Here is a 14,219-nt window from a genome sequence, read left to right as displayed (position 1 = left end):
CGGAGCAGTATTGGAGATAGTATGGGTTTAGAGAGCATTGAGGGCACTGCACTTTAGCATTTTTAAGATCTGGGACAGTCTTGTGCATGCTCTCTCAAGTGGCCAAGAGCACAAGTGTGGGTGTTTGGACAAGGCAACAGTTAGACCATGTTTGCATTATTGGATGGAAATGCGTGTTGGCTATAGAGAGGCCTGGTTTTCATGTGAAGTCCTGGATGGTTTACTCACATGCTCTGGCTGTTCTCATCGTAAGCCAGAATCTGCGTCACCTCCCAGTTTCCTGATGTAAGGTGCCGCAGCTCGTTCTGATCCGCACGTGCCTGAAGAAACACAGACATGCTACAGATCACATACACAGATGCAGACGCGCCGCTCAGAGCTGCCGTGTCTGTACCTGAGAAGTGAACATGGCCACATGCTGGAAGTCTCCTCGTCCTCCCTGCTTCACCGGCACCGTCAGGAAGAAACGGCTGCCGTCTCGAGAGAAGAACGGCTCCTGATTCTGCAGAAGCAGCCGAGGGACACCAGATTAAACTCAAGTGACAGAAGATCATGATGCAAATATCTAGTGGAGATTCACCTGTCTGGAGAGCCAAACTTCTGATGTTTCCTCATGCCTCTGAAAAGAAACAACACCATCATCATCACCATACAATGACAGACACACATTCATCTATAAAGCACATTATCATCTTCAGTGTGTGGGACTGTGAGTGTGTGTGAGATGCGTGTGTGTGTGAGATGCATGAGATGTGTGTGTGAGTGTGTGTGAGATGTGTGTGTATGTGTGTGAGAGTGTGTGAGTGTGTGTGTGAGTGTGTGCGAGTGTGTGTGTGTGTGTGAGTGTGTGTGAGTGTGTGAGTGTGTGTGAGATGTGTGTGTATGTGTGTGAGAGTGTGTGTGTGAGTGTGTGTGTGTGTGTGTGTGTGTGTGTGTGTAAATCCTCAATATTGATTTGGGAGTTTATATGAATGTGTGTGTGTGTGTGTGTGTGTGTGTGTGTGTGTGTGAGTGTGTTTGAGATGCGTGTGTATGTGTGTGAGATGCGTGTATGTGTGTGAGATGCATGTGTGAGTGTGTGAGATGCATGTGTGAGTGTGTGTGAGATGTGTGTATGTGTGTGAGAGTGTGTGTGTGAGTGTGTGTGTGTGTGTGTGTGTGTGTTTGAGATGCGTGTGTGTGTGTGAGTGAGATGCATGTGTGAGTGTGTGTGAGATGTATGTGTGTGTGTGTGAGATGTGTGTGTGTGTGTGTGTGTTTACCTTGATGCAGGCTCCAGTGGTGGAGTCGCAGACGGTCAGTATAGAGATGTTCTGAGCTCGGTTTAACCATCGCACTGCTGTCTTGGTCTTACTGATCCACTTCACCATCACCACATAGTGCTCCCTACAGACACAGAGAGCGTCAGATCATCGGCTGAGTCTCCAGAGCAGATCTGAACACACAAACTCCATACCTGAGCTTGAGCTCATCTGGTGGTGTGAGTTCAAGAGTGTGTGTCGGTCCGTACAGATTGACTACATACACTTTCACCATGGGATTGGGCTGCCCAGCCTGCAAATACAACATGCATCAACACTTTAAATTATAAAAACAATTACACAAATAATTTAATCTTTTCACCAAGAACAGATGGCAAAAGAAATCTGACATTTCCTTCAACATACCACTGTCCGTTTATGTCTCTAAACAACTGAGTCACACTTCTAAATGTCAGAATGACACTCAATTAGGTAAAATAGACTCTGAGCGTCGCTGTGCTCCAGTCAATATCCCACATGGACACACCTGAACTAGTTAACACTGGGTCATTCTAAACCCTGCTTAATGGAATCCAAATAGAATTTTGTTTCACGTTTCAATGTAGCTCGTACCTGGGTTAACAGTTAAATGTGGTCTTTGGTATCTGATGTTTCACACTGTACCTTCCTACTACTGGGTTAACAATATTATTTACAGTAACTGGACAAATGCAAGCATTCAACTCTAGCTTCCCACATCTTTATATTATATATTGTACAATACTATAAAGTTTTTCCTGAGTGAAAGTTAAGTTCAGAACTCAGTGTTCTTCCACAACAAACTCATCCAACCACATCTTTATAACACTTGCTTTGTGCACTGGGTCACAGTCATGCTGGAATAAAAAGGGCCTTCCTCAAACTGTACTCACAAAACTGAAAGCACAGCATTGTCTAAAATGTCTTGGTATGCTGAATCATTCAGATTTCACTTCAGTGGAAGTAAGGAGCGGAGTCCAACAGAGAAACAGCCCTGTACCATCATCCCTCCTCCAGAAAACTTTACAGTCAGCACAGTGCAGTCAGGAAGGTGATTGGTTGCTGTGCAAAAACAGGTTTCCACTGCTCCAGAGAAAAGTGAAAGTGAAAGTGAAAGTGAAAGTGAAAGTGACGTGACATTCAGCCAAGTATGGTGACCCATACTCAGAATTAGTGCTCTGCATTTAAACCCATCCGAAGTGCACACACACAGAGCAGTGAACACACACACACACTGTGAACACACACCCGGAGCAGTGGGCAGCCATTTTTATGCTGCGGCGCCCGGGGAGCAGTTGGGGGTTCGATGCCTTGCTCAAGGGCACCTAAGTCGTGGTATTGAAGGTGGAGAGAGAACTGTACATGCACTCCCCCCACCCACAATTCCTGCCGGCCAGTGTCCAGAGTCCAGTGTCTGTGTGCTTTATTCACTCCGTGCCACACTTGGCATTGTACTGGTGATGTTAGGCTTCATGCATCTGCTCAGCCATTGAAACCCATTCATGAAACTCCGCTGCACAGTCTTTGTGCTGATGTTAATGCCAGTGGTAACTCTTCAGCTCTGGAATTAGCAGAGCTCTGGCGACTTTTACGCACCATGTGCCTCAGCATTTGATGAGCCGCTCTGTGACTTTATGTAGTCTTTTGCTTCGTTACTGAGTTTCTGCTGTTCCTAAATGCTTCCACTTTCCAATACTACCACTTATAGTGGAGCATGGAATATCTATCAGAGATGAAATTTCATGAACCGACACTGGTACTGTTTTGAACGGGTGCATCATACACTACCACGCTTGAATTCATTGAGTTCTTAAGAATGACCTTTTTTTCCCACAAATATTTGTAAATGCAGACTGCGTGGCCAGTGCTAGACTTTAAACACCTGTGGCAAATAGGTCTGATTGAAACTGCTGAATTTGATAATTAGGAGGTGTGTCCCAACACTTTTGTCCATGTAGTGTACATCTGAGCATGATGTTACCTTCGGATACGGGTACTGTTTGCCTTTAGGGTATGTGGAGCCGGTAAAAGTGGGCAATGGCATGTTTGGCACCAGACTGTCATTCAGGACCAGAAATGCCAAGCGCTCGCCATCAGGTGACCACCAGTGCGCCACATGCGTGTGCAGGATCTCCTCTGAGCATAGGTTTGCAACAAAACAAGAGTTACAAAAACACTGAATAGTAAACTGGACATTTTATTTGTGCTGTATGAGATCTCAGAGTCAAGCACAAACACCTGAGCTTCACCATATGGCACTCCTCATTATCTGAAGAAACTGAGAGCTAACTTACAATCAGCTTACACAAGAGAAAACTGGACAACACTTACTGTGTCTCACGAGAGGAAAAATGCATCATCATCATATATTTCTTAAATCTTCTCATATACAGAGACATAACTGAGCCTCACCTTCATAGAGCCAATCAGCGATGCCATTATAGATGACGCTCTCTTTCCCAGATGAGGTCAGTCGCAGCGAGTTACTCCTGACATCCGACTGATAGTAAATATTATTCTCAAATATGTACACCTACACACACACACACAGTAGATATTTAAAATCAATCTCGATCATGCTCTTTTTAAGCCACAGCATCACTTCACACTTACAGAACATTTCAGGAATTCCAACTTTAAATACTGTAACTAAACTGAAACTTGGCTGTGTTTTATTTAGTGTTATTGCATGTGCTCTGACACGCTGCTTAGACACCTTACTGGAGATTGACCCCGTCTTGTGTCCTCAAGTCATGTCCGATTTATTTCAAAGTCGAACTGTTATGTCAGTGCTTTATATACAGCGGATTTTAGGGCTGGCTGATATGACAACATATAAAGATCCTACAGATTTAGATCTGGATTTATTGTATTTATAGCGTTGTCTAGCACATACAGTATCTCACAAAAGTGAGTACACCGCTCACATTTCAGCAGCCATGTTGGTATATCTTCTCAAGGGGCAATACTATATTGATAATAATGACTGTATGTTAAGTTATTTTCAGAGGATAGTAAATCTATATTGCTACACAAGCAGCACATTGACTACTCTAAAATATATCCAAGTTTCATTTTGTATGGTATTGTCCCTTGAAGATATATAGCAATATGGTTGCTGAAATGTAAGGGGTCTACTCACTTTTGTGAGATACTGTAAATAAATGAGCGCCGTAGTGACTCAGAAACACGTCTGTGCATTCAAAGAAATTAAGTCTCACAATCTGCTGTAAATCTCCTTACCATCTCAAGACATGATCAGGTCAAAACCGAACACAAACACATTGCAAATACATAACTGTTAATATATCTAGTGTTATAGACCATCACTCTGGAATCAACAGAGTGTCTGAAGGTAAGGAGTAAATGTGAATAATGAAAGACGAGCTCACCAGCTGCTGGCCCTGAACACCCCACGCTGCGTGCTGCAGTTTAGAGTTCAAGACCTCCGGAGGATCCAGCTGCAGAACCTCCCTACTCTCACACACACACACACACACACACACACACACACACACAGAGAGTGTTTAGACTGACATTATCAGCAGTTGGTGTGTTTCTGCTGCAGTAGGTGATTGCTGGCTGATGCTGATCATCTAATGTTGTGTTTTATGGGTGAATGTGAGCTGAATGGATCTCAGTGCTCCTGTGAAACACTGATGATCAGAACAGCGTTCAACATCACGGCAGCACGTTCAAAGCATTTCTAATTTCACTGCTTCTTCTCTTCTGTCAGGACTTATTTACTTGCACATTGTAACAAAGTATTTTGCTTCACTACATCTGAACCCCTCAGCTCATTTCAGATGGTTCCGCCTACAACTTTAAAGTAAAGTCCTGTTTAAAGACTGAATCATATTCCCTGTATTCTCTGTATGTCTGTGAGATACAGTGAGATCATTAAAAGCTCTTACTCCACCTGGTGTGAATGCTGTATAAGATGTAGGAAGCCGTGAAAGAGTGCCGGTAAACCTGCCGTCAGAAAACAACAACCCATATTAAACACAACAATCCTGAATACATTTTAAATCACATCATTACCTTTGATTCACTCAGCTCAATGATTCACTGTGATTTTCTTATCTTTCAGGGACAAAACATTTCTTTAAAGGTACTATGTAAGAATTTTCTAGGCTGCCTATGAAAGTACACCAAGGACGCAGGTTAGTTCCCCTTCAGTGGAACTTCGAGCTGCATCTCCCTCTAGGGGACACTTTGGGGAATGCTGCCATCATGAACGGTGTCTGTAGCATGTCTAAAACAATGCCAATCCTATTGGTCCACGTGGCCCCGGATGTCATAGGCGGGTACCCAAGAGTATAAAAGGGCACCTGCTGAATACATCACCAACTTTTGTTGTCTTAGGAGCTGTTTGTTTGTTCACATGTGTGAAACGAATCTTCCGGGTGAGTCGAGCATGTTTATGCGCTCATTGTGATGAGTCACAATGGCTACGTTTACATGCACAATTTTTGGTCAATCGAACTGAATTCATTCCGATTGATGAATCTGAATGTAGTGTTTACATGAACGCTAAATAAATCAGGTTGATGTGCACGTTTATATGTCACAAGCTTCAAATCAGAATAGATTTTTTATTTGACATGCGCACACTGCACAAATAAAGAGTTTCTCACAGTTCACACAAAACCACTCTCCTATACTGTTTAATTATTTGTTTTTTAACAGCAGAATGAATATTTATCCATTTATGGGCATTTATTGATAAATCTAAACCGCTGTGCCGAGCTGCTCATATTTATCACGCAGTAAAAATGCCCCTCTCCATGCCCAAAACGGGTTGCCTTTGAATGAGAATCCAAAACAAGGACTGGCGGGAGGTTGTCCTGCTCCACTTTTAGGAGAGTTTTATAATGACAGGACACACATTTATACAACACTTTATTCAAAAGGAAGAGCAGCTCATTCCGCACGTCATAGTCAAGTCAAGTCAAGTCTGCTTTATTGTCAATTCTTCCACATGTACAGTACATACATACAGAGAATTGAAATTGCGTTACTCTCAGAGCCCCAGTGCATACAGATAACACTAACAGTAGAGCCTAAAATCTAGATCAAATATAAAATATAAGATAAAACTATACAATAAGGGAATGTAAAAAAAAGACATAATAGAAAAATAAAAATAAAAATAAATAAAAGCAGCGCAAGGCACATGGCAGATATAGTGCAAACCAGTGAACAAACAGTGCAGATAAAAAGATTTTTAGTGCATAAAAAAATAGCTTATTCAGTCTGATTAAAGTGACAAAGGGCTCAAGAGCAGTTATTTTATTAAACTGACTGATGAGGTGGTACAATGACGTCAGTTCCATGGTGAATGAGGTAGTGAGCAGACCAATGCTGCACAAAGTGACTGGTGCATGTCATCGTATGGTAGAGGGAGGTGGGGTGGAAGGACCTGGAGATGTGTGATCTGGGGGGTGGTCATAGTTCAGTGGTGCCTGGGGCAGAAGAGGGACGGGGGGGCAAGTTCGGGAGCGAGTTCAGCTTCCTGACAGCCTGATGGATGAAGCTGTCCTTCAGTCTGCTGGTCCTGGCCTGGAGACTCCGCAGTCTCCTCCCTGATGGCAGCAGACTGAAGAAGAAGCTGTGTGACGGGGTGAGTGGGATCACCTGCAATGCAGAGGGCTTTGCGAGTGAGACGGGTTCCATAAATGTCCTGGAGGGAGGGGAGAGAGACACCAATGATCTTCTCAGCTGCTCTCACTATGCGTTGCAGAGTCCTCCGGCAGGACGCGTTGCAGGCGCCATACCACACAGTGATGCAGCTGGTCAGAATGCTCTCGATGGTGCCTCTGTAGAAGGTGTACATGATTGGGGTGTGGGGCTCTGGCTCTCCTCAGTTTGCGGAGGAAGTAGAGACGCTGCTGTTATTTCTTGGCCAGTGCTGCAGTGTTGTCGGTCTAGGAGAGGTCCTCTGTGATGTGCACACCCAGGAACTTGGTGCTGCTCACTCTCTCCACAGTCGCACCGTTGATATGTCATTACACTATTTCTGCATCATTGCACATGCAGAGTACTTTCAGAGTGTTTACAAGCACTCTCAATCGTATTAGAAAAGGAATAAACCACCCCTTTCAATCCGATCAAAATTTCATTCCAATTGAGCCGTCAATCCAATTACAAATTGATTATTTGGGTGCATGTAAACGTAGCCAGAGATAACACTCTGCACGCGTTTGTTCCTATTCCCGAAGGATGCAGGGCAAAGCGTTTGCGTCTCGGGCCATTGCCATGGCACGGTCTATCTCAGCTTGCGTGATGCATTGGTCTGCGGTGTCCGCATACTGTTTATAATCAGTTCACCTAATGACGCAGCTGTAAGGCTGCCTTGATGAACTGTCTTTATGTTGATCTGCACTCCACATACCAGGACTGAGTGTTGTTAGGCTTCCTCTCATTTATGGGAGTCATTCTGCTGAAGCCTCCGCTCTCTAGATTAGAGCAGAGTTCCACTTAGACAGCACTATTAGCACGTAGGTTGTGTCTTACCTAGACAATGGGTGTAAGCGGACAGCCAACTCTTTGTGGTCTGGGTAGTCGAGTCGATCCCCTTCTGGTAGCCCTTCTTAGGTACATAGCTATCTGAGGATATATATATGTGCTTGTTCATTAGTCTGTTACTGTTCTTATTGTTTTGTTTTTATTTATCATTGTGCCTTAGCCTTGGCAGTGCTAGTTCTGCTGCTAGGGTCATAAGTGGATAGCCCACTCTCTGTGGTCTGGGCAGCTTTGTAGGAACATTTACCTGTCTATCTAGTATCTGTATTAGTTTTATGGTCCTGTCAAGTAGCCCCTTCCTAGGTATATCTGTGGATATCTGTGTTCTAGCTGAGATTGTTAGTAGCAATCTTTGAGCTTCTCTCTGCTTCCAGCCTCTCCGGTGGTCTTATTATCCTGGCTACAATTGCACACATAGCATATCTATCCAAGGATGGTTGTGTTCTTGCTTGGTTAGGGTGATTCCCCCTTATCTGGAATCAGGCTCCCTTGTTTCTACCAAGTTATGTGAGTGGCCAAAGGCGTCAGTGGCTTGGCCCAATTCTGAGGACAGGTTTGGTATATGTCTGTCACCTCCTTGGTGCGCTCTCACCAGGTGGACAGGCAAGCGCTTCAGCATGGCGTGATTGCATATTGTTCCCTAAAAGTGTCCCCTAGAGGGAGATGCAGCTCTAAGTTCTCTTGAAGCGGAACATCTCGGTTTTCGCATGTAACCATGATTTGCATGTCCCCTCTCCATGCCTTCGGCCTGCCTGTTTATGTCTCCTCAGAAAACTGAGTTGGTGATGTATTCAGCAGGTGCCCTTTTATACTCTTAGGTACCCGACTATGACATCACGGGCCACGTGGACCAATAGGATTGTCATTGTTTTACACATGTTACAGACACTGGTCATGCTGGGAGCATTCCCCAAAGTGTCCCCTAGAGGAGGACACAGTGTGTCTTTCCCTCTGGGGGAACCATGGTTACATGCATAACCCGAGACGTATTTTCTGGCAAAATCCAAAGGCTGTGACATAAAACAATCATAAGAGTTAGGGTTAGGCTGTTAGGTTTGAGGTTATGACCTGATATCTGTTAATGACATTTGGTCTCTTGTGTCTTATATATCTCTGTTTTGGATGACATTTGCTTGCGTGCCTATAGCGAGTGTGAATAAGCACATGCTCACTGGCTGCAGTTCTTTTACGGGCCACCAGCGTCAATAATAACACAGAATTTCAGATTCTGACATACTGTACCCTTCACTATTAAAAAGAACACATCTGTTTTATTGCAGGAACCAGCACTTACCTGTTTTACATTGTAGGCAAAAAGCACATACTTCATGTCTGGGCTTATGGAGTATCTGGTGGCTTTGAAAGTATCCTGGAAAAACACAAATGATATTATCCTCATTACTGTATTTATATCCCAAAATCTACAGACTGCAGTTCAACGTTTCTGCTGGGAACATCTCATTATGAAAATCTTAAGGCCTCATATCATGAAAACAATTATACTTTCATGATCTTTAGCGATAAAAGTTATTTATTATAAAAGCAGTTCTATGGTCTTGAATTTATTATGAATTATTATGTAAACTGTTGAACAGGGTCACTGGTGTAAATTCAGCTATCATTTTGTCTTGTGGACTGCAAACATCGGTTAGGTGAAATAGATTATTCAGGGCACTACTAAATGAACAAAATCACAACATTTTTGATGCAGCTTATTTTATTAATGATTAACATTCTGCAAATTGCATTAGTCATATGTAAACGCATGTTCAGGTTTTACTCACAAATGTGGTGTTCTTCAGCATGATCTCTGTCTCGTTCGTGAGGATATTAAACCTGATCACATGACCGTGGTGATTTCTATAGATGACCTCAGAATCTGGCAAAGAGTGAAAGAGGAACAAGAGAATATATAATAGCAAATCGTGTTTGTAAGGTTTTAAAGAGCATTCACATCTCAAAGCAATGCAGGATCAAATGCACCTTTTTGTCAAAGTGCTCATCTTGGTGATTTATTCATGTAAACAGTCAGCTATGTGTAAATGAATGCAAACACACATCTGATTGGTCAAAATCCATTGGTGTATTATTAGATTTTACAGTCTATATGCAGCTAACAGACCAGCTGCTGCTTGTCATTTATTTGCTAAATCCTATTCATTTCAAAGCGAGTTCCCCTTTCTTTCCTGTATTTGACCTGCACTCTCATTTGTGTCCAATCTATCTTTTGACAGATAAACAGGCAGGGCTGCTCATCTGTTTCATGTCAGGTTATTCACATTTATGAGCTGCATGATGGCTGTGAAGGTAAATTTCCAGTCTGAGAGTCTCGCAGAGCTGCTATTGATCGCAGTGAGGAAAAGCAGACGTTGAAACATTAATAAAGCTCTCAGTTTCCAGCTCTAAACCGGAACAAAAATGACTGCTCAAAGCAAAAAGTATCTGGATAACTGACACACTTCATTTAATGCTGAACACTTGAGGAACCAAAACATGCTAAAGTCAGGAAATATTTGCTGTGACTGTGGAGTAATTTGTAGACCATCATAAGGCTGGATGAGTAGTAGTAGTTATTTTCAATTAAAGTGACGTGACATACAGCCAAGTATGGTGACCCATACTCAGAATTCGTGCTCTGCATTTAACCCACCCAAAGTGCACACACACAGCAGTGAAAACACACACACACCGTGAACACACACCTGGAGCAGTGGGCAGCCATTTATGCTGCGGTGCCCGGGGAGCTCGAACTCAAACCCACAACCTTAGGGTTAGGAGTCAAACTCTCTAACCACTAGGCCATGACTTCCCCCTGAAGATTTAAGACTATCTTCATGGCAAAAATGGAGTTGGAATAATTCAAAAGTTATAGACACAAAATAAAACCAAATAAATACATAAATACAGAAGATATAATTATACTAGATTTTTTTAATTAACATACACTGAACAAAATTATAAACGCAACACTTTTGTTTTTGCCCCCATTTTTCAAGAGCTGAACTCAAAGATCTAAGACTTTTTCTATGTACACAAAAGGCCTATTTCTCTTAAATATTGTTCTCAAATCTGTCTAAATCTGTGTTAGTGAGCACTTCTCCTTTGCCGAGATAATCCATCCACCTCACAGGTGTGGCATATCAAGATGCTGATTAGACAGCATGATTATTGCACAGGTGTGCCTTAGACTGGCCACAATAAAAGGCCACTCTAAAATGTGCAGTTTTATCACACAGCACAATGCCACAGATGTAGCAAGTTTTGAGGGAGTGTGCAATTGGCATGCTGACTGCAGGAATGTCCACCAGAGCTGTTGCCCATGAATTAAATGTTCAGTTCTCTAGCATAAGCCGTCTCCAAAGACGTTTCAGAGAATTTGGCAGTACATCCAACCAGCCTCACAACTGCAGACCACGTGTGACCACACCACTCACAAGCACACACACACACACACACACAATGAAATATTCATGCTGTGCCGCCAGTGTAGACCTGAGTGCCCCTTATCCCTTCCTGTTACCATAGCAACTACCACATCCACCACTCACACTTACACAAACGCGCACTCACACACAGTCACGCACACTCACACTAATGCACACGCACACACACTCACGCACATACACACACGCACACACACTCACACACTTGAATGATGAAATATTCATGCTGCTGCCATCAATGTAAGACCTGAGTGCCCCTTTCCCTCTTCCTGTTACCATAGCAACTACCACATCCACCACTCATACACACACGCACACACACACTCATACACACACACAGTCACACACACACACACACACACAGACACATACACACTCACACTCATACAGACACACAGTCACACACGCACACACACACAAACACAAACACAAACACACACACACAATGTTGAGGCCTGTGAGGCCTCATATTATGGGGTTCCATTTGTGTCAAAAAAAGTCGACTGCTTCGTACTATACAATTGTCTTTGTCTACAGTCATTGTCTATTTGTTCAGGTAAATCAGTATATGTTGACGTGTATGTTGTCTGTTGAAGTTGTCTTTCTGTTGACGTTGTCTGTCGTCCTCCTGTTTTTTTCTCTGTTGATTTTGCTGTCGTGCTTATTGTCGTTTGGTTCTGTCATCTCATTATGTCGTCCTGTCATCTGAACTGTCATCTTGTTCTGTCGTCTTGTTCTGTCATCTGAACTGTCATATTGTTCTGTCGTCTTGTTCTGTCATCTTGTTCTGTCGTCTTAACTGTCGTCTTGTTCTGTCATCAGAACTGTTGTCTTGTTCTGTCGTCTTGTTCTGTCGTCTTAACTGTCGTCTTGTTCTGTCGTCTTGTTCTGTCGTCTTGTTCTGTCATCTTAACTGTCGTCTTGTTCTGTCATCTGAACTGTCGTCTTGTTCTGTCGTCTTAACTGTCGTCTTGTTCTGTCATCTTAACTGTCGCGTTCTATCAATCTGAACAGTCGTTTCTGTCGCCTAAAAATAACTGTCATCTTGTTCGTACATCTGTAAAACTGTCGTCTTGGTTCTGTCGTCTTAACTGTCGTCTTGTTCTGTCGTCTTGTTCTGTCATCTTAACTGTCGTCTTGTTTCTGTCGTCTGTTCTGTCGTCTTGTTCTGTCATCTTAACTGTCGTCTTGTTCTGTCATCTGAACTGTCATCTTGTTCTGTCGTCTTGTTCTGTCATCTGAAATGTCGCGTTCTATCATCTGAACAGTCGTTCTGTCGCCTGAACTGTCGTCTTGTTCTGTCGTCTGAACTGTCCGTCTTGTTCTGTCGTCTTGTTCTGTCATCTTAACTGTGAACAAACATTGGTAAATGGCAAAGTTTGGAACTAAATGTCGTTTTTCTTGTCATCTTAACTGTCTGTCATCTTAACTGTGCGTCTTGTTCTGTAATTTTTCTGAACTGTCGTCTTGTTCTGTCGTCTTAACTGTCGTCTTGTTCTGTCATCTGAAATGTCGCGTTCTATCATCTCGAACAGTCGTTCTGTCGTGTAATGCGACAAACGTCTTAACTGTCGTCTTGTTCTGTCGTCTTAACTGTCGTCTTGTTCTGTCATCTTAACTGTCGTCTTGTTCTGTCATCTTGTTCTGTCATCTTTACTGTCGTCTTGTTCTGTCATCTTAATTGTCGTTCTGTCGTCTGAACTGTCATCCTAGCAGTCAACTTATTCTGTTGTCCTTACTGTCATCTTGTGCTGTCATCATAAACTTCATCAGCGCAGTAAAGTTTGTTTCACATTTCATATTCGACTAGGCTGCTTTAGAGACCGTCTGCAAATTTACCTCAAAGTACAAAATGAAGTAAAGTTACACCCAGATAGCAAAATGCACTCGGGCCAGTTCCTGCCAGAGACTTACCACTATGTCCAACTCCATCTGCCACACTCGGGCCGGATGCCTGTGGACTCACTGCCCAACCCTAAAGTGCACAGCGCTGGATGTGGCCTGGATTAATTTTTAATATCTGTACACTAATCCTTCATTTAAAATGGATACACAGACAAAACGTTTACTTTCATTTCCATTATATATACTATAAAATATAAATAACATGAGCTAACACATCTAATGTAGATTATGATGAATGCAATTTTAAAGTCCATTTTAAAGAACTCACTTGATCAAGTTGGCATGAAGAAAATTTATTTACAAAACTATACAATTACAGCCGAAAAACAACAACAACAGAAGTTGTTATACAGAAACAGCTATAAAATATAACATTTTGCAAAATTACCCTTGCATTTACTTATATTTGGACTGTAAAATTTAAGAAGTACAAACATTAAACAGTCGGGTAACATAGTTACCTACGTAACAAACTAACAATGGCAAATACTTATGAACATCAATTGATGTAAATTTTAACATTTATTGATATATTATTAAAAACAAAAGCTGTATCAGTTAACATTATTTAATGGATATGAGCTAACATAAACTAACAAAGAACAGATTTTTTTATTATTAACAAACAGTGACAAAGATTAAAACTGTAACAAATGCATGGCTCATTTTAGTTAATTTCAACATTTACAGCTGTGGCCTAAAATGTTACTCTTACTCAACTTACACTCCGAAGGTCGCAGGTTCGAGTCTCGGTGCTGGCAGGAGTTGTAGGTGGGAGGGAGTGAATGAACAGCGCTCTCTTCCACCCTCAATACTCATGACTGAAGTGCCCTCGAGCAAGGCACTGAACCCCCAGTTGCTCCCCGGGCGCTGGATATATATAGCTGCCCACTGCTCCGGGTGTGTGTTCACGGTGTGTTCACTTCTCACTGCTGTGTGTGTGCACTTGGATGGGTTAAATGCAGAGCACCAATTCCGAGTATGTGTTACCATACTTGGCAAATGTCACGACTTTCACTTTCACTAATGTCAACTAATGATACATTATTGTAGGTGTTTTGAACAA

General features: G+C 42.5%; 1 protein-coding gene across 2 annotated transcripts in view; it reads right to left on the bottom strand.

Moving 5' to 3' along the window:
• Positions 1 to 14,219, bottom strand: part of LOC109071077 (inactive dipeptidyl peptidase 10-like) — a 46,293-nt gene that overhangs the window by 20,560 nt on the left and 11,514 nt on the right. For both annotated transcript variants that reach the window (XM_042755179.1, XM_042755180.1), the window contains exons 4-14: positions 9,590 to 9,684; positions 9,100 to 9,174; positions 5,200 to 5,252; positions 4,673 to 4,754; positions 3,693 to 3,813; positions 3,262 to 3,416; positions 1,457 to 1,554; positions 1,263 to 1,386; positions 581 to 619; positions 395 to 502; positions 229 to 320 (exon numbers count right to left, since the gene is read on the bottom strand). In XM_042755179.1, coding sequence (XP_042611113.1) covers positions 229 to 320; positions 395 to 502; positions 581 to 619; positions 1,263 to 1,386; positions 1,457 to 1,554; positions 3,262 to 3,416; positions 3,693 to 3,813; positions 4,673 to 4,754; positions 5,200 to 5,252; positions 9,100 to 9,174; positions 9,590 to 9,684 — 1,042 coding nt within the window. The remainder of the gene's footprint in view (positions 1 to 228; positions 321 to 394; positions 503 to 580; positions 620 to 1,262; positions 1,387 to 1,456; positions 1,555 to 3,261; positions 3,417 to 3,692; positions 3,814 to 4,672; positions 4,755 to 5,199; positions 5,253 to 9,099; positions 9,175 to 9,589; positions 9,685 to 14,219) is intronic.

The sequence above is a fragment of the Cyprinus carpio genome, unplaced genomic scaffold (assembly GCF_018340385.1).
Source record: "Cyprinus carpio isolate SPL01 unplaced genomic scaffold, ASM1834038v1 S000006646, whole genome shotgun sequence".
Classification (NCBI taxonomy): Eukaryota; Metazoa; Chordata; class Actinopteri; order Cypriniformes; family Cyprinidae; genus Cyprinus; species Cyprinus carpio.
This window is presented reverse-complemented; position numbering and strand designations above follow the sequence as displayed.